Source organism: Oncorhynchus kisutch, linkage group LG26 (genome assembly GCF_002021735.2).
Source record: "Oncorhynchus kisutch isolate 150728-3 linkage group LG26, Okis_V2, whole genome shotgun sequence".
Classification (NCBI taxonomy): Eukaryota; Metazoa; Chordata; class Actinopteri; order Salmoniformes; family Salmonidae; genus Oncorhynchus; species Oncorhynchus kisutch.
In genome coordinates this window covers 47,744,894-47,772,204 of record NC_034199.2, presented here as the reverse complement: position 1 = coordinate 47,772,204, position 27,311 = coordinate 47,744,894, and the positions used below count along the sequence as shown (strand labels likewise).

The 27,311-nt window shown below is 45.5% G+C and overlaps 1 protein-coding gene across 2 annotated transcripts in view; it reads right to left on the bottom strand.

The window, feature by feature from the left end:
• cfap65 (cilia and flagella associated protein 65) overlaps positions 1-15,835 on the bottom strand; it is an 84,725-nt gene extending 68,890 nt beyond the window's left edge. The window contains exons 1-10 of one of the 2 annotated variants that reach the window (XM_031806176.1): positions 15,746-15,835; positions 11,106-11,182; positions 10,092-10,276; positions 8,995-9,097; positions 7,013-7,179; positions 3,756-3,955; positions 3,433-3,557; positions 2,624-2,846; positions 1,450-1,718; positions 9-206 (exon numbers count right to left, since the gene is read on the bottom strand). In XM_031806176.1, coding sequence (XP_031662036.1) covers positions 9-206; positions 1,450-1,718; positions 2,624-2,846; positions 3,433-3,557; positions 3,756-3,955; positions 7,013-7,179; positions 8,995-9,097; positions 10,092-10,276; positions 11,106-11,180 — 1,545 coding nt within the window. In that variant the 5' untranslated portion in view covers positions 11,181-11,182; positions 15,746-15,835. Of the gene's footprint in view, positions 1-8; positions 207-1,449; positions 1,719-2,623; positions 2,847-3,432; positions 3,558-3,755; positions 3,956-7,012; positions 7,180-8,994; positions 9,098-10,091; positions 10,277-11,105; positions 12,716-15,745 lie in introns of those variants that run through there. The other variant, XM_031806175.1, reaches the window with a different exon arrangement.
• Between the last annotated feature and the right edge of the window lie 11,476 nt (positions 15,836-27,311).

Genomic DNA, 27,311 nt, shown 5'->3' with positions numbered 1-27,311 from the left:
GCACATACCTCTTGTAACATCAGAGCTCCCTCCAGGTCCACTTGGATCTTGTCCTCTGCCAGCATGGCACCGAGTACATCAGGAGGGTAGCAGGTGAGTCCCCGGGCCAGGTGCTGCCGGTACAGGACCAGGTGTCTGGGGTGAAGGATGGCTGGTTTCAGCTGCTCAGAGTGACAGGTCCCTATCAGGTCCAGGAACAGAGGCTCCTGAACAGGGAAGATACAAACACGATTGGTAGTATAGCTGTGTGTGTGTGTGTGTGTGTGTGTGTGTGTGTGTGTGTGTGTGTGTGTGTGTGTGTGTGTGTGTGTGTGTATGTGTGTGTGTGTGTGTGTATGTGTGTGTGTGTGTGTGTATGTGTGTGTATGTGTGTGTGTGTGTGTGTGTGTGTGTGTGTGTATGTGTGTGTGTGTTGTGTGTGTGTATGTGTGTGTATGTGTGTGTGTGTGTGTGTGTGTATGTGTGTGTATGTGTGTGTGTGTGTGTGTGTGTGTGTGCAGAACAAACAGCTGTTGGTTTGTCGTCTTAACGGCATTCTCAGGTTCATTCTGAACGAGACGTGGAAGTGTGTAAACCTAGTTAATGTTACTCACAAAACATACGCTGCATTTTGAAAAGCTATGACATCAACTGTTGCTGTATCAACCCTAAACAACTCCTGTCGGCTACAAGACATTGGTGTTCTGCAACTGGTCTGAGCCCCAGTCCCTCACCCTCCAGCCCCTCACCCTCCTGCCCCTCACCCTCCTGCCCCTCACCCTGTGTAGCAGCCAGCAGACAGACCACCCTCCAGCCCCTCACCCTCCTGTCCCTCACCCTCCAGCCCCTCACCCTCCAGTCCCTCACCCTCCTGCCCCTCACCCTCCAGTCCCTCACCCTCCAGTCCCTCACCCTCCAGTCCCTCACCCTCCAGCCCCTCACCCTCCTGCCCCTCACCCTGTGTAGCAGCCAGCAGACAGACCACCCTCCAGCCCCTCACCCTCCAGCCCCTCACCCTGTGTAGCAGCAGACAGACCACCCTCTAGTCCCTCACCCTCCAGCCCCTCACCCTGTGTAGCAGCAGACAGACCACCCTCCAGCCCCTCACCCTCCTGCCCCTCACCCTGTGTAGCAGCAGACAGACCACCCTCCAGTCCCTCACCCTCCAGCCCCTCACCCTGTGTAGCAGCCAGCAGACAGACCACCCTCCAGCCCCTCACCCTCCTGCCCCTCACCATGTGTAGCAGCAGACAGACCACCCTCCAGCCCCTCACCCTCCTGCCCCTCACCCTGTGTAGCAGCAGACAGACCACCCTCCAGCCCCTCACCCTCCTGCCCCTCACCCTCCTGCCCCTCACCCTGTGTAGCAGCAGACAGACCACCCTCCTGCCCCTCACCCTCCTGCCCCTCACCCTGTGTAGCAGCCAGCAGACAGACCACCCTCCAGCCCCTCACCCTCCTGCCCCTCACCCTGTGTAGCAGCAGACAGACCACCCTCCTGTGATGTCCCATGGGGTGGTGTGGTCTGAAGAGCAGGCGTAGGCGCCGGTGGCTGTTGGGTGGCAGGGTACCACAGGCTGGCTCCAAGGTGAAGACACTATGCCCTGTGGCGTCCAAGTCAAACTGGTACTGGGCCTCCACAGAGGAGGAGTTGATGATGTCCACGGTACGTAAGGCCTCCTCACCCTCATCCACACAGCCAAAGTCCAGCATGGAGGAGGACAGGGACACCTGAGGACCTGCAGAGGAGGAGGAGGAGGGAGGATCAAGATGGAGGAGGACAGGGAACCTGAGGACCTGCAGAGGAGGAGGGAGGATCAAGATGGAGGAGGACAGAGAACCTGAGGACCTGCAGAGGAGGAGGAGGGAGGATCAAAATGGAGGAGGACAGAGAACCTGAGGACCTGCAGAGGAGGAGGAGGGAGGATCAAAATGGAGGAGGACAGGGAACCTGAGGACCTGCAGAGGAGGAGGAGGGAGGATCAAGATGGAGGAGGACAGAGAACCTGAGGACCTGCAGAGGAGGGAGGATCAAGATGGAGGAGGACAGAGAACCTGAGGACCTGCAGAGGAGCAGGGAGGATCAAGATGGAGGAGGACAGGGAACCTGAGGACCTGCAGAGGAGGAGGAGGGAGGATCAAGATGGACGAGGACAGAGAACCTGAGGACCTGCAGAGGAGGGAGGATCAAGATGGAGGAGGACAGGGAACCTGAGGACCTGCAGAGGAGGAGGAGGGAGGATCAAGACAGAGGAGGACAGAGAACCTGAGGACCTGCAGAGGAGGAGGAGGGAGGATCAAAATGGAGGAGGACCAAAATGGAGGAGGACAGAGAACCTGAGGACCTGCAGAGGAGGAGGAGGGAGGATCAAGATGGAGGAGGACATAGAACCTGAGGACCTGCAGAGGAGGAGGAGGATCAAGACAGAGGAGGACAGAGAACCTGAGGACCTGCAGAGGAGGAGGAGGGAGGATCAAAATGGAGGAGGACAGAGAACCTGAGGACCTGCAGAGGAGGAGGAGGGAGGATCAAAATGGAGGAGGACAGAGAACCTGAGGACCTGCAGAGGAGGAGGAGGGAGGATCAAGACAGAGGAGGACAGAGACACCTGTGATTTCCTTCGTATTGCTTACTGTACTGTACCTATGCAGGTGCCGGTGACTTTGAGCAGGGTTTTGCTGAGCGCCCCGGGGCAGGTGAGTGACAGGTAGTCCACAGTGGTGCTGTCCACAGTTCCAGGAGAGAAAATCACAGGTACCCTGATGGAGGTACGCGGAGCCACCTCTCCCTTCTGGAAACCACACTGGAACACTGACTCTGACAGCGGCGGACGCTGCATCCTGGACAGACTAAAGGAAGTCGTTATCTGGTAGAAAATGAAAGGGAGACGGGGAGAGAGAGAGATGGGTGGGGGGGGAGACCATAAACAGAGAGGCAGTGTGAAGTTGATGAAGTATTGTTCCCATGCAGGCTAATGCTGATGACAATCTCTGATTGAAGAAGCTAGGAGGAAGGAACTCACTGAGGATGGATTGAGAATCAGAAGCTAGGAGGAAGGAACTCACTGAGGATGGATTGAGAATCAGAAGCTAGGAGGAAGGAACTCACTGAGGATGGATTGAGAATCAGAAGCTAGGAGGAAGGAACTCACTGAGGATGGATTGAGAATCAGAAGCTAGGAGGAAGGAACTCACTGAGGATGGATTGAGAATCAGAAGCTAGGAGGAAGGAACTCACTGAGGATGGATTGAGAATCAGAAGCTAGGAGGAAGGAACTCACTGAGGATGGATTGAGAATCAGAAGCTAGGAGGAAGGAACTCACTGAGGATGGATTGAGAATCAGAAGCTAGGAGGAAGGAACTCACTGAGGATGGATTGAGAATCAGAAGCTAGGAGGAAGGAACTCACTGAGGATGGATTGAGAATCAGAAGCTAGGAGGAAGGAACTCACTGAGGATGGATTGAGAATCTCAAAGTGTCTTTCCATGTTGCAGCCGACAGGCACATTGCCAAATTCCAGCACCTTACATCCCTCCTCCTGACCCGGGGCACTGATCTGAAGGAACGGGTACTTTGCTGTGGAAAACATAAACACATTACCATACAATAAATATATGGGCCAAGTTCTGAAACATAAAAATCTACATATAAAACCATAGAAATCCTTTAGACAGTGTGAGGTCCAGAACACACAACTGAAACAATGTGTGTCATCCTTGCTTTATAGTTGTTTAATGTTCTTGGCTTTGATCAATCAATATATGTATCACTTACATAGGCCCTGTAGGAGCACAGTACAGCTGTTCTCTCCCTCGTCCCCGAAGGCACAGCTAGCCTGGACCTGGTAGACCAACGCCTCCCGTGGTCTGAAGAGCACCGTGACTCTACACTCCTGACCCGGCGCAAGCATCCCGCTCTCTGGACACAGCTGGAACGGAGAGGACACCTCCCACCGGAAACCTGTCTGTAGCTTACTGAGGACAGAGAAACACAGTACGTTCCAGAACCTACCATTGATCAATACTTTGGTAACAGTTTTACTGACAGAACCTATCATTGATCAATACTATGATAACAGTTTTACTGACAGAACCTATCATTGATCAATACTATGATAACCGTTTTATTGACAGAACCTACCATTGATCAATACTATGATAACCGTTTTATTGACAGAACCTACCATTGATCAATACTATGATAACCGTTTTATTGACAGAACCTACCATTGATCAATACTATGATAACAGTTTTACTGACAGAACCTATCATTGATCAATACTTTGATAACAGTGAGTGTATCTAACTGTACTGACAGACTAGAGACAATAGAAGCACAGCATGTGTGTTGATGATGGGTGGGCGTGGCACTAGAACCACCAGGTGTATCTAAACTACCTGTGGGATGGATTCAACTGGCAACAACTGTTCCCCTGACACCCAGACAACCTTTATTTCCCCTCAATTTACAGTGTGATTAGTCAACCTACCTTAAACTAATATTAACCAACCTACCTTTAACCACTATTAACCAACCTACCTTTAACCACCATTAACTAACCAACCTACCTTTAACCACCATTAACTAACCAACCTACCTTTAACCACCATTAACTAACCAACCTACCTTTAACCACCATTAACTAACCAACCTACCTTAAACTAATATTAACCAACCTACCTTTAACCACCATTAACTAACCAACCTACCTTAAACTAATATTAACCAACCTACCTTTAACCACTATTAACTAACCTACCTTTAACCACCATTAACTAACCAACCTACCTTTAACCACCATTAACTAACCAACCTACCTTAAACCACTATTAACCAACCTACCTTTAACCACCATTAACTAACCAACCTACCTTTAACCACTATTAACTAACCTACCTTTAACCACTATTAACCAACCTACCTTTAACCACTATTAACCAACCTACCTTTAACCACTATTAACCAACCTACCTTTAACCACTATTAACCAACCTACCTTTAACCACTATTAACCAACCTACCTTTAACCACCATTAACTAACCAACCTACCTTTGACCACTATTAACCAACCTACCTTTAACCACCATTAACCAACCTACCTTTAACCACTATTAACCAACCTACCTTTAACCACCATTAACTAACCAACCTACCTTTAACCACCATTAACTAACCAACCTACCTTAAACTAATATTAACCAACCTACCTTTAACCACCATTAACTAACCAACCTACCTTAAACTAATATTAACCAACCTACCTTTAACCACTATTAACTAACCTACCTTTAACCACCATTAACTAACCAACCTACCTTTAACCACCATTAACTAACCAACCTACCTTAAACCACTATTAACCAACCTACCTTTAACCACCATTAACTAACCAACCTACCTTTAACCACTATTAACTAACCTACCTTTAACCACTATTAACCAACCTACCTTTAACCACTATTAACCAACCTACCTTTAACCACTATTAACCAACCTACCTTTAATCACTATTAACCAACCTACCTTTAACCACTATTAACCAACCTACCTTTAACCACCATTAACTAACCAACCTACCTTTGACCACTATTAACCAACCTACCTTTAACCACCATTAACCAACCTACCTTTAACCACTATTAACCAACCTACCTTTAACCACCATTAACCAACCTACCTTTAACCACTATTAACTAACCAACCTTTAACCACCATTAACCAGCCTACCTTTAACCACTATTAACTAACCAACCTACCTTTAACCACCATTAACCAACCTACCTTTAACCACCATTATTAACCAACCTACCTTTAACCACTATTAACTAACCAACCTACCTTTAACCACTATTAACCAACCTACCTTTAACCACTATTAACCAACCTACCTTTAACCACTATTAACCAACCTACCTTTAACCACTATTAACCAACCTACCTTTAACCACTATTAACCAACCTACCTTTAACCACCATTAACTAACCAACCTACCTTTAACCACTATTAACCAACCTACCTTTAACCACCATTAACTAACCAACCTACCTTTAACCACCATTAACTAACCAACTTACCTTTAACCACCATTAACTAACCAACCTACCTTTAACCACTATTAACCAACCTACCTTTAACCACTATTAACTAACCTACCTTTAACCACTATTAACTAACCTACCTTTAACCACTATTAACCAACCTACCTTTAACCACCATTAACCAACCTACCTTTAACCACTATTAACCAACCTACCTTTAACCACTATTAACCAACCTACCTTTAACCACCATTAACTAACCAACCTACCTTTAACCACCATTAACTAACCAACCTACCTTTAACCACTATTAACTAACCAACCTACATTTAACTAATATTAACCAACCCATCTCTAACCACTATTAAACAACATATCTCTAACCAATATTAACCAGCCTAACTATAACCACTATTCACCAGCATACCTTTAACCACTATTAACCAACCTAACTATAACCACCATTAACCAACCTATCTCTAACTAATATTAACCAGCCTAACTATAACCAATATTAACCAGCCTATCTGTAACCAATATTAACCAGCCTAACTATAACCACTATTAACCAGCCTAACTATAACCACTATTAACCAACCTATCTCTAACCACTATTAACCAACCCATCTCTAACCACTATTAACCAACCCATCTCTAACCACTATTAACCAACCCATCTCTAACCACTATTAACCAACCCATCTCTAACCACTATTAACCAACCCATCTCTAACCACTATTAACCAACCCATCTCTAACCACTATTAACCAACCCATCTCTAACCACTATTAATCAACCCATTTCTAACCACTATTAACCAACCTATCTCTAACCACTATTAACCAACCCATCTCTAACCACTATTAACCAATCCATCTCTAACCACTATTAATCAACCCATCTCTAACCAATATTAATCAACCCATCTCTAACCAATATTAACCAGCCTAATTATAACCGCTGCTATGATAATAGTGAGTGTAGCTTGCCTGGCGTTGCGGAACATGAAGACGGTCTGTGATTGGTGGAGAACAGCACAGGGGGGTAGGAGGACAGACTCGGGTACGTCCAGAGCATGGTGAGGTATGGTCGCCCTCAGAGACACCTGGAACAACCCATCTTTACTGTGGAACTCTATGGTGTCCTGGTACTCACACTGCTCAACACACAACAGACACACGTTATTACCTGGACAGTGTCCTGTCTGGATTATACATGTGTTATTACCAGGCCAGTGTCCAGTCTGGAATATACATGTGTTATTACCAGGCCAGTGTCCAGTCTGGATTATACATGTGTTATTACCAGGCCAGTGTCCAGTCTGGATTATAGATGTTATTACCAGGCCAGTGTCCAGTCTGGATTATACATGTTATTACCAGGCCAGTGTCCAGTCTGGATTATACATGTGTTATTACCAGGCTAGTGTCCAGTCTGGATTATACATGTGTTATTACCAGCCCAGTGTCCAGTCTGGATTATACATGTGTTATTACCAGGCCAGTGTCCAGTCTGGATTATACATGTGTTATTACCAGGCCAGTGTCCAGTCTGGATAATACATGTGTTATTACCAGGCCAGTGTCCAGTCTGGATTATACATGTGTTATTACCAGGTCAGTGTCCAGTCTGGATTATACATGTTATTACCAGGCTAGTGTCCAGTCTGGATTATACATGTGTTATTACCAGGCCAGTGTCCAGTCTGGATTATACATGTGTTATTACCAGGCCAGTGTCCAGTCTGGATTATACATGTTATTAACCAGGCCAGTGTCCAGTCTGGATTATACATGTGTTATTACCAGGCCAGTGTCCAGTCTGGATTATACATGTTATTAACCAGGCCAGTGTCCAGTCTGGATTATACATGTTATTACCAGGCCAGTGTCCAGTCTGGATTATACATGTGTTATTACCAGGCCAGTGTCCAGTCTGGATTATACATGTTATTACCAGGCCAGTGTCCAGTCTGGATTATACATGTGTTATTACCTGGCCAGTGTCCAGTCTGGATTATACATGTTATTACCAGGCAAGTGTCCAGTCTGGATTATACATGTGTTATTACCAGGCCAGTGTCCAGTCTGGATTATATATGTGTTATTACCAGGCCAGTGTCCAGTCTGGATTATAGATGTGTTATTACCAGGCCAGTGTCCAGTCTGGATTATAGATGTGTTATTACCTGGCCAGTGTCCAGTCTGGATTATACATGTGTTATTACCAGGCCAGTGTCCAGTCTGGATTATAGATGTTATTACCAGGCCAGTGTCCAGTCTGGATTATACATGTTATTACCAGGCCAGTGTCCAGTCTGGATTATACATGTTATTACCAGGCCAGTGTCCAGTCTGGATTATAGATGTGTTATTACCAGGCCAGTGTCCAGTCTGGATTATACATGTTATTACCAGGCCAGTGTCCAGTCTGGATTATAGATGTGTTATTACCAGGCCAGTGTCCAGTCTGGATTATACATGTTATTACCAGGCCAGTGTCCAGTCTGGATTATATATGTTATTAACCAGGACCCCAAGTCACGAGTTCTGCTGGTCGCTACTGCTTAGAAGCCTAGATGTGCCAAAAGCCCTGCTCTGCCCTAGAAAGCCTATGTAAATTTCGATCGCCAGAACGGCCCACATTTTCAATTATTTTAAGGTTCGCTACATAATGGAGATATTTAATTAAATAGTGATCCATTCTGACATCACACAGGACCACGTGCTGACACAGACCAATCACGAGCCGGCAGGCTACAAGTAGGCTCTCTCAGGCAGGATGAAAATGACTACATAGACCATGATCCTTAGCAATATTTTGGTGCCATTCAGCCCCAATTGAGCAATTTTGCATGCTTCAAATTCAAATACTTCCGGCTTCATGCGCCATCGATAGTTTTCCATAGAAATACGTGGATGACGTCAGCGCTATCAGTATACCCACTGGTTTTAATGTCCGTGGTTATTACCCTATCAAGGGGGCGGAATGTAACAGGAAGAGAAAAAGACGTTCCAGGACTCAGAGTGATGATCTGAGGAAACAGGGTGGTGAAGAACTTTGACGCAGGAGGCCTGGGGGAAAAACAAACAAAATGTTACTACACATTATGATGTTTTCATCAAACATCCAGGAAGATGATACAGTGCCTTGAGGGGAAAGTATTCCGACTTCCTCCACTTTTCCCACATTTTGTTAGGTTACAACCTTATTCTAAAATGGATTCAATTGATTCAATTTTTTCTCCTCATCAATACCGCATAATGATAAAGCAAAAACACGTTTTTTTTGGAAACTACAGTGCCTTGCGAAAGTATTCGGCCCCCTTGAACTTTGCGACCTTTTGACACATTTCAGGCTTCAAACATAAAGATATAAAACTGTATTTTTTTGTGAAGAATCAACAACAAGTGGGACACAATCATGAAGTGGAACGACATTTATTGGATATTTCAAACTTTTTTAACAAATCAAAAACTGAAAAATTGGGCGTGTAAAATTATTCAGAGAACGTGTTATAAAGGTCCAGAGAACGTGTTATAAAGGTCCAGAGAACGTGTTATATTAACCCTGTCACCACGTGGAATTAACCCTGTCACCACGTGGAATTAACCCTGTCACCACGTGGAATTAACCCTGTCACCACGTGGAATTAACCCTGTCACCACGCGGAATTAACCCTGTCACCACGCGGAATTAACCCTGTAACCATCCAGAATTAATCCTGTCACCACGCGGAATTAACCCTGTCACCACGCGGAATTAACCCTGTCACCACGCGGAATTAACCCTGTAACCATCCAGAATTAACCCGGTCACCACGTGGAATTAACCCTGTAACCACGCGGAATTAACCCTGTAACCACGCGGAATTAATGCATCAAAAAATAAATGTTCATCATAACATGTTACATTTCTAAGAGAAACTCTGAAATCCTGCTGAGCATGAAGTGTACTACATCTGGCTCTGGCCCTACGGGTCTCTGGCCAAAAGAAGTGCACTACATAGGGAATAGGGTGCCACTTCAGATCCAACTCTAGAAGAATAATCCCCGACACCAGACTCACCTGAAACGTAGTTTCTGTAGTTTACTATGGATGTTCTTCAGCAGCAGGGTCTTCGTGAACTCCCCTCCCAGCTCCCAGTCCTCCCACTTCAGCTCTTCCCAGGTCTCTACCCCGAGGAAGCAGCAACGCTGGGAGGGCATCTTCCTCTGGGCATCCCCAGACCGCTGCAGGGTTAGGCCTGGGCGCTGGGGGCACAGAGAGGGAGACACTGAGACAAATGGACTAAAGATAACTGCAGACATTACACTATAATAATAAATGGGGATCTCCTGGCAAGAGGTAAAAGCCCACAGCAGAATAAGAGTGACTTGGATGCCTTACACAAAGGGGCCAAAAAGCCTGCTACACAGTGACGACTGTCATGATAGGGAAGGACTGTCCATACCTGCTGTGTGTGCATATTGCCACCAGGGGAGCTGTTTGACTAGCTGTAAGTCTGACTCATTGGCTAGCAATTAATTTAAAAAACAAATATGGTATTAAGAGCAACTAATTGCTCTTAAACTAATTTAGGGGCAGCAGGTAGCCTAGTGGTTAGAATGTAGAGGCGGTAGATAGCATAGTGGTTAGAATGTTGGGGCCGCAGGTAGCCTAGTGGTTAGAATGTAGAGGCGGCAGGTAGTCTAGTGGTTAGAATGTAGAGGCGGCAGGTAGTCTAGTGGTTAGAGTGTAGAGGCAGGTAGTCTAGGGTTAGAGTGTAGGGGCGGCAGGTAGCCTAGTGGTTAGAGTGTAGGGGCGGCAGGTAGCCTAGTGGTTAGAGTGTAGGGGTGGCAGGTAGCCTAGTGGTTAGAGTGTAGGGGTGGCAGGGTAGCCTAGTGGTTCGAGCGTTGGGCCAGTAAGCGAAAGGTTGCAAGTTCAAACCCCCGAGTTGACAAGGTAATAAACTGTCTTAACCCACTGTTCCTAGGCTGTCATTGTAAATAAGATTTTGTTCTTAACTGACTTGTCTAGTTAAATAAAAATGTTTTTTTTTAATTACCACAATAGTTGAACGAAGGTTTTATTACTTCCTACCTTTTCATCTTTACCACGGCTGGCTGTCCAGAGGAGGCCAGAGCTTAGAGGGTTCCCTGGAACCTCAGCCAACATCTCTGGGGAAGAAAAGATATAATGACCAGAGCTTAGAGGGTTCCCTGGAACCTCAGCCAACATCTCTGGGGAAGAAAAGATATAATGACCAGAGCTTAGAGGGTTCCCTGGAACCTCAGCCAACATCTCTGGGGAAGAAAAGATATAATGACCAGAGCTTAGAGGGTTCCCTGGAACCTCAGCCAACATCTCTGGGGAAGAAAATATATAATGACCAGAGCTTAGAGGGTTCCCTGGAACCTCAGCCAACATCTCTGGGGAAGAAAAGATATAATGACCAGAGCTTAGAGGGTTCCCTGGAACCTCAGCCAACATCTCTGGGGAAGAAAAGATATAATGACCAGAGCTTAGAGGGTTCCCTGGAACCTCAGCCAACATCTCTGGGGAAGAAAAGATATAATGACCAGAGCTTAGAGGGTTCCCTGGAACCTCAGCCAACATCTCTGGGGAAGAAAAGATATAATGACCAGAGCTTAGAGGGTTCCCTGGAACCTCAGCCAACATCTCTGGGGAAGAAAAGATATAATGACCAGAGCTTAGAGGGTTCCCTGGAACCTCAGCCAACATCTCTGGGGAAGAAAAGATATAATGACCAGAGCTTAGAGGGTTCCCTGGAACCTCAGCCAACATCTCTGGGGAAGAAAAGATATAATGAACAGAGCTTAGAGGGTTCCCTGGAACCTCAGCCAACATCTCTGGGGAAGAAAAGATATAATGACCAGAGCTTAGAGGGTTCCCTGGAACCTCAGCCAACATCTCTGGGGAAGAAAATATATAATGACCAGAGCTTAGAGGGTTCCCTGGAACCTCAGCCAACATCTCTGGGGAAGAAAATATATAATGACCAGAGCTTAGAGGGTTCCCTGGAACCTCAGCCAACATCTCTGGGGAAGAAAAGATATAATGACCAGAGCTTAGAGGGTTCCCTGGAACCTCAGCCAACATCTCTGGGGAAGAAAAGATATAATGACCAGAGCTTAGAGGGTTCCCTGGAACCTCAGCCAACATCTCTGGGGAAGAAAATATATAATGACCAGAGCTTAGAGGGTTCCCTGGAACCTCAGCCAACATCTCTGGGGAAGAAAATATATAATGACCAGAGCTTAGAGGGTTCCCTGGAACCTCAGCCAACATCTCTGGGGAAGAAAAGATATAATGACCAGAGCTTAGAGGGTTCCCTGGAACCTCAGCCAACATCTCTGGGGAAGAAAAGATATAATGACCAGAGCTTAGAGGGTTCCCTGGAACCTCAGCCAACATCTCTGGGGAAGAAAAGATATAATGACCAGAGCTTAGAGGGTTCCCTGGAACCTCAGCCAACATCTCTGGGGAAGAAAAGATATAATGACCAGAGCTTAGAGGGTTCCCTGGAACCTCAGCCAACATCTCTGGGGAAGAAAAGATATAATGACCAGAGCTTAGAGGGTTCCCTGGAACCTCAGCCAACATCTCTGGGGAAGAAAAGATATAATGACCAGAGCTTAGAGGGTTCCCTGGAACCTCAGCCAACATCTCTGGGGAAGAAAAGATATAATGACCAGAGCTTAGAGTGTTCCCTGGAACCTCAGCCAACATCTCTGGGGAAGAAAAGATATAATGACCAGAGCTTAGAGGGTTCCCTGGAACCTCAGCCAACATCTCTGGGGAAGAAAAGATATAATGACCAGAGCTTAGAGGGTTCCCTGGAACCTCAGCCAACATCTCTGGGGAAGAAAAGATATAATGACCAGAGCTTAGAGGGTTCCCTGGAACCTCAGCCAACATCTCTGGGGAAGAATGACATACATACATTACATAACTGAATGGAAGCTGATGTCCAATCACCAGTCTTTATTCACCGTCATTTGAAACATTTATAAACACAATTCATGGTAATAAAAGAAATATCTTTATACAACAAAAAGTCGTAATTGAAAGTAATCTTCAGATGTACCACAGTACTAAAAAAAACAACGATATATTTCTTCCTTATCATCAGAAAAAGAAAACCGTCTGTGGATGGATGTATGCCCGGACATTCAGCCCCTTGCTTTTTCTATATGACTAGGCATATAGAGGCATGAGGGTGGAGAGGCAAATCGGCATCAGGGTAGGGTGGGGTAGGGTAGGGTGGGGTGGGGTGGGGTGGGGGGAATAAACTGTAGGAGTGTTTCATGTTATTTATGCAGTCAGCAGTCTGTCCACATTTCTATAACTAATGACTGTAATTTGCTGATTGGTCAAACCACAAGGTGTACGCTATTTTACAACGCCATGCTGCCGATGGAACTAAACAAACTCATTGTTGGCAAACACTCAAGGCGATAGTACTTGACAAAATAGCAGCACATAACATCTACAGTGGCTATGAGTGCAACCGTAAATTTAGCTGTATCAAATACGATCTATTATATTGACAAGATAGCCAAGAGACCGCACTAACAATTGAAATTCATGTTGTAATGACTGAAGCAAAGATTATAGATATACTGACAATATGTATTTGTTTATTTAACTAAGATGACATGTCTCTCCGCACTAACAATAGGAGTCGTTGTCCACAAAGCGGCACAGCGGGCTGTCGAGCCTTTCTTTGGATTGGCGAATACATCTCATTATTGTAATCCTTTATTGAATATTCAATGAGGGTTGTTGACGTCAACCGCCTATATTCAATGAAGAGAGAGATATGATACTAGCCTCGTTTCATGAATATGCATATCCATCTAGAGACAACTCTGATTAAACGTTTTTTTTTTCCATCAAGGTTGCCGGGGTGTCACGTGTCCTACTTATATCAGCCCACTCATAACAACCTAAGCATTACGAAACTTATATTCGAATAAACCTCACATAGCAAATAAACCATACATTTGTGTTGTTGACCTCCATACAAAAACTCCTTGCTTGGCGGGCAAAACAACGGCACCTGCTAGAGGGAGACCAGTTTTCCGCAGAGTTGGGCCTCTCTTTTCCTCTCTGATTAAAGACAGGTGAGATCAGGTGGGACAATTCTAGCCAATGAAATGATTGCGCATGTGAACAGGGCTGCGTTCAGTAAATTTTTTAGTTTTGGAACATTCAATGAAACGGAAACAGTGCTGTACTGAACGGCTAGTTGAAAAACTGGAAGGGGTTTGGGGAACGCTGTCAGCATGACAAAACATCTATTCGATCAAATAAGCCTCAAGTAATTTGACAATCTCTAATAGACCTCGATGCCAAAAAGGGCTTATCTCACACAGGCAGATTTTTGGCCAGAGTAAATGACTGTAGTGTTGAAAACCGGATGCATCCGATTGTTGGTGTTAGTGCCACGTTCACAACTGGGAAATCTCAAGACTTTCGACTTCATTGTGTTCAAGACAACTGGGAACTAGGGGGGGAAACGGTAATCCGATTTATAATTCCAAATTGGATTACCTTTCAATCCGTTTTTTCCCCCCCAGGGTCTTTCCGATCTGGTCTTTCCGATCTGAAGATCACGGGAGTCATGATTTTACCTCGTTTTTTCCCGAGTTCCCGGTTGTCTTGAAAGCACCATATGGGTGAACTGTGGGGGCGAGGATATACTGAATTACGGATATAACCTTATACGAACTGACCTGATATAATGTAAATTAATTTAGCATGGTTCGTACGAGGCTAAAACATGCGCTTGGTGGCCACCCGGTTTAGTCGTCCGGATGTGCTCTTCCCAATTTACTATGTTTACGCTTATGGATAGAAACTTCAGAAAAATGTTTGAAATTTTCTGCCGAAATTTGGACTTGTGTGTTCAGAATCATTCCGTTTTTATCGGAGTAATTGTTCGTTTATATATATATATATAAATATTGTTTTACAAACATTTAACAATATACGTTAATACCGTAGCTGTCGCCCTGGTCTAATATTGACGACACTATCTCCTTACTGCGGTAAGCGGGAGTGAAAGACAGTGGACTGTATCACCCGTGACCAATATTAGGTTACAAGTTATTAGGCTCGGTACGCTACTCGAGATAAAAATCCAGTAGGATGGAACAAATTGGACATGGTGACCTATAACCTACACGTTAATTCGATCTCGCCCATTGAAATAAATATCACTTTCTTTTACAAGTTTTATCTAGTGCCATGCTGCTTTTATTACCAACTATCCAACATAAACTATCTGGGAAGGGCTCATCGGGACGACTGACTCCAGTCGCGCAACATACTCTATGTAGTTCGTCAATTTGGGCACTAGATTGAGATGGGCAAATGCCGCATTCAAAACAACTGGGAAATCTACAACTTTCGACTTCCGGTGCGTTCAAGACAACTGGATACTCCATTTTTTTTAAACGAGCTCCGACTGGGAAAATCGTTTTTAAAAGGTTGTCCAATTCGGAACTACAAGTAGAGTTCCGTATTTCCAACCTAAAGATCACTGAAATCATGATTTGACCTCGTTTTTATCCGACTTCCCAGTGGTCTTGAAAGCACCATAACCTCTAGCTAGCTAACGTTAGGAAGTAAGAATCGAACAACTAGCTACATATTCAATTGAGAATTACAGCCATTTTGCTCTTCATGTTATCTTAAATATCACACTGCCTTACCTCATTCAAATGTAATATTATGAAATAAACATCAGTTTAGACATTTCATTCACTATTTATCCAGCGCTAAGAACAACAGTAGTCATCCATGCTCCAGTTTCCATAGAAATAATTGTTTCCGTCTCTATGGTAACGAAGGCAAATGGAGAGGGACAATTTTCATTCGTTTGCGACACGCGTTAGTCAATTTTAGCACTGTTTCTGCTGCGGGTCATACGGATTCTCTGATACATAGGCATTTGCAGGTCTTCATATAGACACAGCCTATTTATTTATTTTTTATTTCACCTTTATTTAACCAGGTAGGCAAGTTGAGAACAAGTTCTCATTTACAATTGCGACCTGGCCAAGATAAAGCAAAGCAGTTCGACAGATACAACGACACAGAGTTACACATGGAGTAAAACAAACATACAGTCAATAATGCAGTAGAAAAATAAGTCTATATATAATGTGAGAAAAATGAGGTGAGATAAGGGAGGTAAAGGCAAAAAAAGGCCATGGTGGCAAAGTAAATACAATATATCAAGTAAAACACTGGAATGGTAGATTTGCAGTGGAAGAATGTGCAAAGTAGAAATAAAAATAATGGGGTGCAAAGGAGCAAAATAAATGAAATAAATACAGTAGGGAAAGAGGTAGTTGTTTGGGCTAAATTATAGATGGGCTATGTACAGGTGCAGTAATCTGTGAGCTGCTCTGACAGTTAGTGCTTAAAGCTAGTGAGGGAGATAAGTGTTTCCAGTTTCAGAGATTTTTGTAGTTCGTTCCAGTCATTGGCAGCAGAGAACTGGAAGGAGAGGCGGCCAAAGAAAGAATTGGTTTTGGGGGTGACCAGAGAGATATACCTGCTGGAGCGCGTGCTACAGGTGGGAGATGCTATGGTGACCAGCGAGCTGAGATAAGGGGGGACTTTACCTAGCAGGGTCTTGTAGATGACATGCTATGGTGACCAGCGAGCTGAGATAAGGGGGGACTTTACCTAGCAGGGTCTTGTAGATGACATGCTATGGTGACCAGCGAGCTGAGATAAGGGGGGACTTTACCTAGCAGGGTCTTGTAGATGACATGCTATGGTGACCAGCGAGCTGAGATAAGGGGGGACTTTACCTAGCAGGGTCTTGTAGATGACATGCTATGGTGACCAGCGAGCTGAGATAAGGGGGGACTTTACCTAGCAGGGTCTTGTAGATGACATGCTATGGTGACCAGCGAGCTGAGATAAGGGGGGACTTTACCTAGCAGGGTCTTGTAGATGACATGCTATGGTGACCAGCGAGCTGAGATAAGGGGGGACTTTACCTAGCAGGGTCTTGTAGATGACATGGAGCTATGGTGACCAGCGAGCTGAGATAAGGGGGGACTTTACCTAGCAGGGTCTTGTAGATGACATGCTATGGTGACCAGCGAGCTGAGATAAGGGGGGACTTTACCTAGCAGGGTCTTGTAGATGACATGCTATGGTGACCAGCGAGCTGAGATAAGGGGGGACTTTACCTAGCAGGGTCTTGTAGATGACATGCTATGGTGACCAGCGAGCTGAGATAAGGGGGGACTTTACCTAGCAGGGTCTTGTAGATGACATGCTATGGTGACCAGCGAGCTGAGATAAGGGGGGACTTTACCTAGCAGGGTCTTGTAGATGACATGCTATGGTGACCAGCGAGCTGAGATAAGGGGGGACTTTACCTAGCAGGGTCTTGTAGATGACATGCTATGGTGACCAGCGAGCTGAGATAAGGGGGGACTTTACCTAGCAGGGTCTTGTAGATGACATGCTATGGTGACCAGCGAGCTGAGATAAGGGGGGACTTTACCTAGCAGGGTCTTGTAGATGACATGCTATGGTGACCAGCGAGCTGAGATAAGGGGGGACTTTACCTAGCAGGGTCTTGTAGATGACATGCTATGGTGACCAGCGAGCTGAGATAAGGGGGGACTTTACCTAGCAGGGTCTTGTAGATGACATGCTATGGTGACCAGCGAGCTGAGATAAGGGGGGACTTTACCTAGCAGGGTCTTGTAGATGACATGGAGCTATGGTGACCAGCGAGCTGAGATAAGGGGGGACTTTACCTAGCAGGGTCTTGTAGATGACATGGAGCTATGGTGACCAGCGAGCTGAGATAAGGGGGGACTTTACCTAGCAGGGTCTTGTAGATGACATGCTATGGTGACCAGCGAGCTGAGATAAGGGGGGACTTTACCTAGCAGGGTCTTGTAGATGACATGGAGCTATGGTGACCAGCGAGCTGAGATAAGGGGGGACTTTACCTAGCAGGGTCTTGTAGATGACATGGAGCTATGGTGACCAGCGAGCTGAGATAAGGGGGGACTTTACCTAGCAGGGTCTTGTAGATGACATGCTATGGTGACCAGCGAGCTGAGATAAGGGGGGACTTTACCTAGCAGGGTCTTGTAGATGACATGCTATGGTGACCAGCGAGCTGAGATAAGGGGGGACTTTACCTAGCAGGGTCTTGTAGATGACATGGAGCTATGGTGACCAGCGAGCTGAGATAAGGGGGGACTTTACCTAGCAGGGTCTTGTAGATGACATGCTATGGTGACCAGCGAGCTGAGATAAGGGGGGACTTTACCTAGCAGGGTCTTGTAGATGACATGGAGCTATGGTGACCAGCGAGCTGAGATAAGGGGGGACTTTACCTAGCAGGGTCTTGTAGATGACATGCTATGGTGACCAGCGAGCTGAGATAAGGGGGGACTTTACCTAGCAGGGTCTTGTAGATGACATGGAGCTATGGTGACCAGCGAGCTGAGATAAGGGGGGACTTTACCTAGCAGGGTCTTGTAGATGACATGCTATGGTGACCAGCGAGCTGAGATAAGGGGGGACTTTACCTAGCAGGGTCTTGTAGATGACATGGAGCTATGGTGACCAGCGAGCTGAGATAAGGGTATATAGGTGCAATTGAATTTAAAAAAAGTAAGCTTTCCTTATGTATTGAGGGAAAATATATATATGAATGAGTTGACAACTCCTGACCTCCATATGCAAGGAAAAACGAGGAAAACATTCAATCTCATATGTATATACTGTACTCTATACCATCTACTGCATCTTGCCTATGCCGTTCTGTACCATCACTCATTCATATATTTTTTTATGTACATATTCTCATTCATTCCTTTACACTTGTGTGTATAAGGTAGTTGTTGTGAAATTGTTAGGTTAGATTAGTTATATATTACTGCATTGTCGGAACTAGAAGCACAAGCATTTTGCTACACTCGCATTAGCATCTGCTAACCATGTGTATGTGACAAACAAAATTTGATTTGATTTGATGTGGAGCTATTCAGCTCCTGAGGTGTGCTTTCATTTAATCACTGGGGAAGATTTACAGTATACCTGGCTTATACAGTATATTAACAAATCACCTGGGATACATCCCAAATGGCACCCTATTCCTAGTAGTGTACCCTATTCCTAGTAGTGTACCCTATTCCTTATAGTGCACTCTATTCCTAGTAGTGCACTCTATTCCTAGTAGTGTACCCTATTCCTAGTAGTGTACCCTATTCCTAGTAGTGTACCCTATTCCTAGTAGTGTACCCTATTCCTAGTAGTGAACCCTATTCCTAGTAGTGCACTCTATTCCTAGTAGTGTACCCTATTCCTAGTAGTGCACTCTATTCCTAGTAGTGTACCCTATTCCTAGTAGTGCACACTATTCCTAGTAGTGCACTCTATTCCTAGTAGTGTACCCTATTCCTAGTAGTGCACTCTATTCCTAGTAGTGTACCCTATTCCTAGTAGTGTACCCTATTCCTAGTAGTGCACCCTATTCCTAGTAGTGCACCCTATTCCTAGTAGTGTACGCTATTCCTAGTAGTGCACCCTATTCCTAGTAGTGCACTCTATTCCTAGTAGTGTACGCTATTCCTAGTAGTGCACCCTATTCCTAGTAGTGTACGCTATTCCTTATAGTGCACTCTATTCCTAGTAGTGCACACTATTCCTAGTAGTGTACCCTATTCCTAGTAGTGTACCCTATTCCTAGTAGTGAACCCTATTCCTAGTAGTGCACTCTATTCCTAGTAGTGTATGCTATTCCTAGTAGTGCACCCTATTCCTAGTAGTGTACGCTATTCCTTATAGTGCACTCTATTCCTAGTAGTGCACACTATTCCTAGTAGTGCACTCTATTCCTAGTAGTGTACGCTATTCCTAGTAGTGCACTCTATTCCTAGTAGTGTACGCTATTCCTTATAGTGCACTCTATTCCTAGTAGTGCACACTATTCCTAGTAGTGCACTCTATTCCTAGTAGTGTACGCTATTCCTAGTAGTGTACGCTATTCCTTATAGTGCACTCTATTCCTAGTAGTGCACACTATTCCTAGTAGTGCACTCTATTCCTAGTAGTGTACGCTATTCCTAGTAGTGCACTCTATTCCTAGTAGTGTACGCTATTCCTTATAGTGCACTCTATTCCTAGTAGTGCACACTATTCCTAGTAGTGCACTCTATTCCTAGTAGTGTACGCTATTCCTAGTAGTGTACCCTATTCCTAGTAGTGCACTCTATTCCTAGTAGTGTACGCTATTCCTAGTAGTGCACCCTATTCCTAGTAGTGCATCCTATTCCTAGTAGTGTACCCTATTCCTAGTAGTGTACGCTATTCCTTATAGTGCACTCTATTCCTAGTAGTGTACCCTATTCCTGGTAGTGCACCCTATTCTTTATAGTGTACCCTATTCATTATAGTGCACTCTATTCCTAGTTGTGTACGCTATTCCTAGTAGTGTACGCTATTCCTTATAGTGCACTCTATTCCTAGTAGTGTAGCCTATTCCTGGTAGTGCACCCTATTCTTTATAGTGTACCCTATTCATTATAGTGCATTCTATTCCTAGTTGTGTACGCTATTCCTAGTAGTGCACCCTATTCCTTATAGTGCACCCTATTCCTTATAGTGCACTCTATTCCTAGTAGTGTACCCTATTCCTAGTAGTGTACCCTATTCCTAGTAGTGCACTCTATTCCTAGTAGTGTACTCTATTCCTAGTAGTGCACCCTATTCCTTATAGTGCATCCTATTCCTAGTAGTGCACTCTATTCCTTATAGTGCATCCTATTCCTAGTAGTGCACCCTATTCCTAGTAGTGCACCCTATTCCTTGTAGTGCACTCTATTCCTTATAGTGTACTGTATAGGGAATATGGTTCCGTTTGGGATGCAGCCCTGCCCCCTGACCAAAGTGTTTAGATACCTAAATTAAAAGGATGAAAGAACCCAAAAGCTGGTACTCCCATTCATTCAACTAACAGCTGACTGACACATGAAATCTCCTTCGTTGGAGATCATTCAATCTTTCTGTCCTAATGTATATCCCCTGGGCCATGTTTTCATGTGCCATACGAAAACTTCATTCAGTAACCAAGTGAGACCCACTGCACATAAAAAAGGGCTGTTTTGCCTAAGTTTGAGTAAAGTAAAGTCTTTTTTTTAATCCTGGGCACACACTGCTTGAATTAACGTTGTTTCAACATCATTTTGTCAAGGTACTGTGATATCTAATCAACGTGGAATCAACATGGAAAATACATTGGATTTGAAAAAAAGTCCTCGACCAGTAGGCTGCTATTTTCATCCAATTTCAACCAACGTTGTAAACATTGAAATTAGGATAAAACACTTCAACTTAAATATATTGACTTAACCTGATTTAACCAACCTAACAGGTTGTTACATCAATCTAATTTCAACATAAATTTCAGTTGATTATTATAGCCCTGCACACGACCTATCCAATCAGAAAAACGACAGAGCCCTCCACACGAACTATCCAATCAGAAAAACGACAGAGCCCTCCACACGAACTATCCAATCAGAAAAACGACAGAGCCCTCCACACGACCTATCCAATCAGAAAAACGACAGAGCCCTCCACACGAACTATCCAATCAGAAAAACGACAGAGCCCTCCACACGAACTATCCAATCAGAAAAACGACAGAGCCCTCCACACGAACTATCCAATCAGAAAAACGACAGAGCCCTCCACACGAACTATCCAATCAGAAAAACGACAGAGCCCTCCACACGACCTATCCAATCAGAAAAACGACAGAGCCCTCCACACGACCTATCCAATCAGAAAAAGGACAGAGCCCTCTACTCGACCTATCCAATCAGAAAAAAACGACAGAGCCCTCAACATGATCTCTCCAATCAGTCTTGAGAGAGAGAGCTTGGTGACAGCTTGGTGACAGATTGGTGACTGCTTGGTGACAGCTTGGTGCGTAAGTTCTGTCTCGTTTGACTGCTGGGTGACTGCTTGGTGACAGAACATGGTGACAGCATGGTAACAGCATGGTGACAGCATGGTGACAGCATGGTGACAGCACGGTGACAGCTTGGTAACAGCATGGTGACAGCACGGTGACAGCTTGGTGACAGCACGGTGACAGCTTGGTGACAGCTTGGTGAATAAGTTCTGTCTCGTATGATGGCTGGGTGACAGCTTGGTGAATAAGTTCTGTCTCGTATGATGGCTGGGTGACAGCTTGGTGACAGCTTGGTGAATAAGTTCTGTCTCGTATGATGGCTGGGTGACAGCTTGGTGAGTAAGTTCTGTCTCGTATGATGGCTGGGTGACAGCTTGGTCACAGCTTGGTGAATAAGTTCTGTCTCGTATGATGGCTGGGTGACAGCTTGGTGACAGCTTGGTGAATAAGTTCTGTCTCGTATGATGGCTTGGTGAATAAGTTCTGTCTTGTATGATGGCTGGGTGAATAAGTTCTGTCTTGTATGATGGCTGGGTGAATAAGTTCTGTCTCATATGACGGCTGGGTGAATAAGTTCTTTCTCGTATGATGGCTGGGTGAATAAGTTCTGTCTCGTATGATGGCTGGGTGAATAAGTTCTGTCTCGTATGATGGCTGGGTGACAGCTTGGTGAGTAAGTTCTGTCTCGTATGATGGCTGGGTGACAGCTTGGTGAATAAGTTCTGTCTCGTATGATGGCTGGGTGAATAAGTTCTGTCTCGTATGATGGCTGGGTGACAGCTTGGTGAGTAAGTTCTGTCTCGTATGATGGCTGGGTGACAGCTTGGTGAATAAGTTCTGTCTCGTATGATGGCTGGGTGAATAAGTTCTGTCTCGTATGATGGCTGGGTGTATCACTAACCATGATTTAAACAAGACAACAGTTAACATGTAGTCTCCCACGAATGATGCAGAGTCCCCACTTTGGGCCAATCGGTGTAATTTAGTAAATAACGGATCTCTATGGCAAAACTCATCTTTCATCCAGGTTTGGTCGAAATCTGTCCAGTGGCGTCTGAAATATTGCGTGACTATCGTACTTACAGTTGATTACTATAACGCCGCCCCCCCCCCCCCCCTCGACCAATTAGTGTAATTTCGTAATATCCGGATCTCTATGGTAAGACGCAACATGCACTTCGTTAAAATTGGTGGTGTCTGGGGTATCGCTTGGGTTATCTAGACTCATATCACTGAGCATGTGTGCCAAATTTCAGCACTCTGAGTCAAACAGATCAAGAGAGATTAACATGTGCCCGGTATAGCGCCACCATGTGGTCGATATGAATGTTCTTGCATATGTTGAGTCTTGACAGTGTTTGCAACATGTGTACCAAATTGTGTTAACAGTACGAATATCCTTGACTGATTTATATACATTTATGTCCCAGGCCACACCCACATTAATGGTGTGTGTGTGTGTGTGTGTGTTTTTGGAATAGACTGAGAGGAGTATTTTTGGTATTAGTCAATAGCAGTCCTGTTTTTGTATGTACTAGTCTGGAAAATACTGCTTTGAGAGACCTTGGTCCATAGATGCCACATATCATGTTTGGTGCAGATTGGTCATTCGGTGCCAGAAGAGTAGCAATTTAAGTGTTTTTCACTGAATCCATCATGGCAGACTTTATGGGTCTCAACCTTTGGTTGCGATTGAGAAACCCTGAATGGGAGACTAAATGATAACTGTATATCAATTCTCCAGTAGGAGGTGCTGTCCAGCCTCTAGTTTTTTTGTCTTCTTCTGCTAGTTGATATAACATTGTCTGACATTGTTTTAAAGGTACAAATTCAACATGTTTTATACAAGGTTTGGATATGAAAGAACATTGGTTTACGATGATAACATGACATAATCCTGCGGGTTGAAATTCCACCGTCAAAAAAACCCCCCAGATACTTAACCCTTGAATGCTGTTATTAGAATGAAGGATGAAGGCCCACTTTGATACATTATTTAAAATCCAATGTATTTTCCATGTAGATTCCACGTCACAATACATTGACAAATTACATTGGACACAACATTGATTCAACCAGTGTGTGGTCAGTGGGAAATTACAGGGCCGTAAATGAAGCAAGAAGTTAATTCAAGATAATTCACATAGATCAACTAATATATCGCAGCATTATATCCAATGGCAATGGGTTTTTTAGTGTTAAATACCTCTATGGTGGCAGGGTAGCCTAGTGGTTTAAGTGTTGGACTAGTAACCGGAATGGTTGCAAGTTCAAACCCCCCGAGCTGACAAGGTACAAATCTGTCCTTCTGCCCCTGAACAGGCAGTTAACCCACTGTTCCTAGGTCGTCATTGACTATATGAATTTGTTCCTAACTCACTTGCCTAGTTAAATAAAATATGACAACAGGCAGAATATAATAATTTCCTTTTTTAAAAGATCAATGTTAGTTTTTTTGATAGACTGCTCTAATATTTTCAAATATTTTTCAAATTATAAAAAAAAAAACTGAAATGTGGCTAATGGTTAGCCTCAGTTACAGCCTGTTCTAAATTCTAAATGTAAAACAAATATATTTAACTGGTTTACCCCTTGGCAAGTGAAAGGTGAAGGAAAGTGATAGGCTGGGCTGTAATGATCTCCTTGCGTTCACCATGAGCTATCTGTAAAGTCTGTGAAGTAGGCTTATCACTGCACTGTGGGAACAGGAAAGCTGAAAGATAGCCAGATAGACAAAGTGCTTTAACACACATCATTACCTGGCCATTTACAGGAATTAGAGCAGGGGTAGTGGTAGTTCAGGTACACAGAATCGAGAGTGAGGCCTTACCTTGGGGTCAAGGTGTAATAAGGAAGTTAGTGACATATCAACCGAGCCCAAACCATGGGCGTTCATGAAATATATCGTCTGAAAAGGGTTTCTGGATTTGCCACGATTCCAATCCTCCCAGATGCGTCATGGTCCTGCATCCTTCATTCTAATAACGGCATTCAAGGGTTAAGTATCCCGATGAATAGTTGATGCCACACTAAACACTGGTGGTTAGTCATGTCCACAGTCAGTTTAACCCCTGTCCTCCCCGCCTGTCAGTCCCTGTGGGATCAGCTTGTTAGAGGCTGAATGACAGGGTTGTCCAAACAAGCCTCTATTATCTGCCTGGTTGAGCAGAAGGGCCAAGGGAAGACGGGCCCAGGACTAAGAAGGGAAGAAGGGCCCAGGACTAGGAAGGGAAGAAGGGCCCAGGACTAGGAAGGGAAGAAGGGCCCAGGACTAGGAAGGGAAGAAGGGCCCAGGACTAGGAAGGGAAGAAGGGCCAAGGACTAGGAAGGGAAGAAGGGCCCAGGACTAGGAAGGGAAGAAGGGCCCAGGACTAGGAAGGGAAGAAGGGTCCAGGACTAGGAAGGGAAGAAGGGCCAAGGACTAGGAAGGGAAGAAGGGCCAAGGACTAGGAAGGGAAGAAGGACCCAGGACTAGGAAGGGAAGAAGGGCCCAGGACGAGGAAGGGAAGAAAGGCCAAGGACTAGGAAGGGAAGAAGGGCCCAGGACTAGGAAGGGAAGAAGGGCCCAGGACTAGGAAGGGAAGAAGGGCCCAGTACCTTGAAGGGAAGAAATAGCACCCTTGTGCTACATCTGTTTAACATAAAAATGAAATTGTCATCTCCAATTGTCTCCATTTTGGTTTTGAGTGGCTGTCCCTTGTTAATCTCTTGAGACAGAGTCTTAAAATAAATGTTGGGTCCATCCATCCACCATCCATCCATCCACCCACCATCCATCCATCCACCATCCATCCATCCATCCACCATCCACCATCCATCCATCCACCATCCATCCATCCACCATCCATCCATCCATCCATCCATCCACCCACCATCCACCCACCCACCATCCACCCACCCACCCACCCACCATCCATCCATCAATCCATCCACCATCCATCCAACATCCACCATCCATCCATCCATCCATCCATCCACCATCCACCCACCATCCATCCATCCATCCATCCATCCACCATCCATCCATCCATCCATCCACCCACCCACCCACCCACCATCCATCCATCCACCCACCCACCCACCCACCCACCCACCCACCCACCCACCCACCCACCGTCCATCCACCCACCCACCCACCCACCCACCCACCCACCCACCCACCCACCCACCATCCACCCACCCACCCACCATCCATCCCTCCATCCACCATCCATCCACCATCCACCCACCATCCATCCATCCATCCACCATCCATCCACCATCCACCATCCATCCATCCATCCACCATCCACCATCCATCCATCCACCCACCCACCCACCCACACACCCACCCACCCACCCACCATCCACCCACCCACCCACCCACCCACCCACCCACCATCCATCCACCCACCCACCCACCCACCGTCCATCCACCCACCCACCCACCCACCCACCCACCCATCCACCCACCATCCACCCACCATCCATCCATCCATCCACCATCCATCCATCCATCCACCCACCCACCATCCATCCACCCACCCACCCACCCACCCACCATCCATCCATCCATCCACCATCCATCCACCATCCATCCATCCATCCACCATCCATCCACCCACCCACCATCCATCCATCCACCATCCATCCACCATCCATCCACCATCCATCCATCCATCCATCCACCATCCATCCATCCACGGAGGATGAACGGAGGACTCTGTGAACGGAGGACCTGCTCTGTGAACGGAGGACTCTGTGAACGGAGGACCTGTCTAGTATTTAAATGACCTGGGAAGAGATGATCTATGTGCTCTAACCCAAGGCCAGGGGACAAACACAGGCCTCTCTGCTGTTCAAGCTCCTCTACATATATTTCTCAAGGACATTTCTTGGCATCTAACAACAACAAATAGCAGGACCACAACACAGCTAGCACTATGAGGGAGAAACATTAAGCATAAGGAAGCGGGTTCTTGAAGCGGGTCATTTTACAGGCAGGCTCCCCTGTTTAAGACAGCCAGCACCTACAATACAGGCAGGCTCCCCTGTTTAAGACAGCCAGCACCTACAATACAGGCAGGCTCCCCTGTTTAAGACAGCCAGCACCTACAATACAGGCCGGCTCCCCTGTTTAAGACAGCCAGCACCTACAATACAGGCAGGCTCTCCTGTTTAAGACAGCCAGCACCTACAATACAGGCAGGCTCCCCTGTTTAAGACAGCCAGCACCTACAATACAGGCAGGCTCCCCTGTTTAAGACAGCCAGCACCTACAATACAGGCAGGCTCTTCTGTTTAAGACAGCCAGCACCTACAATACAGACAGG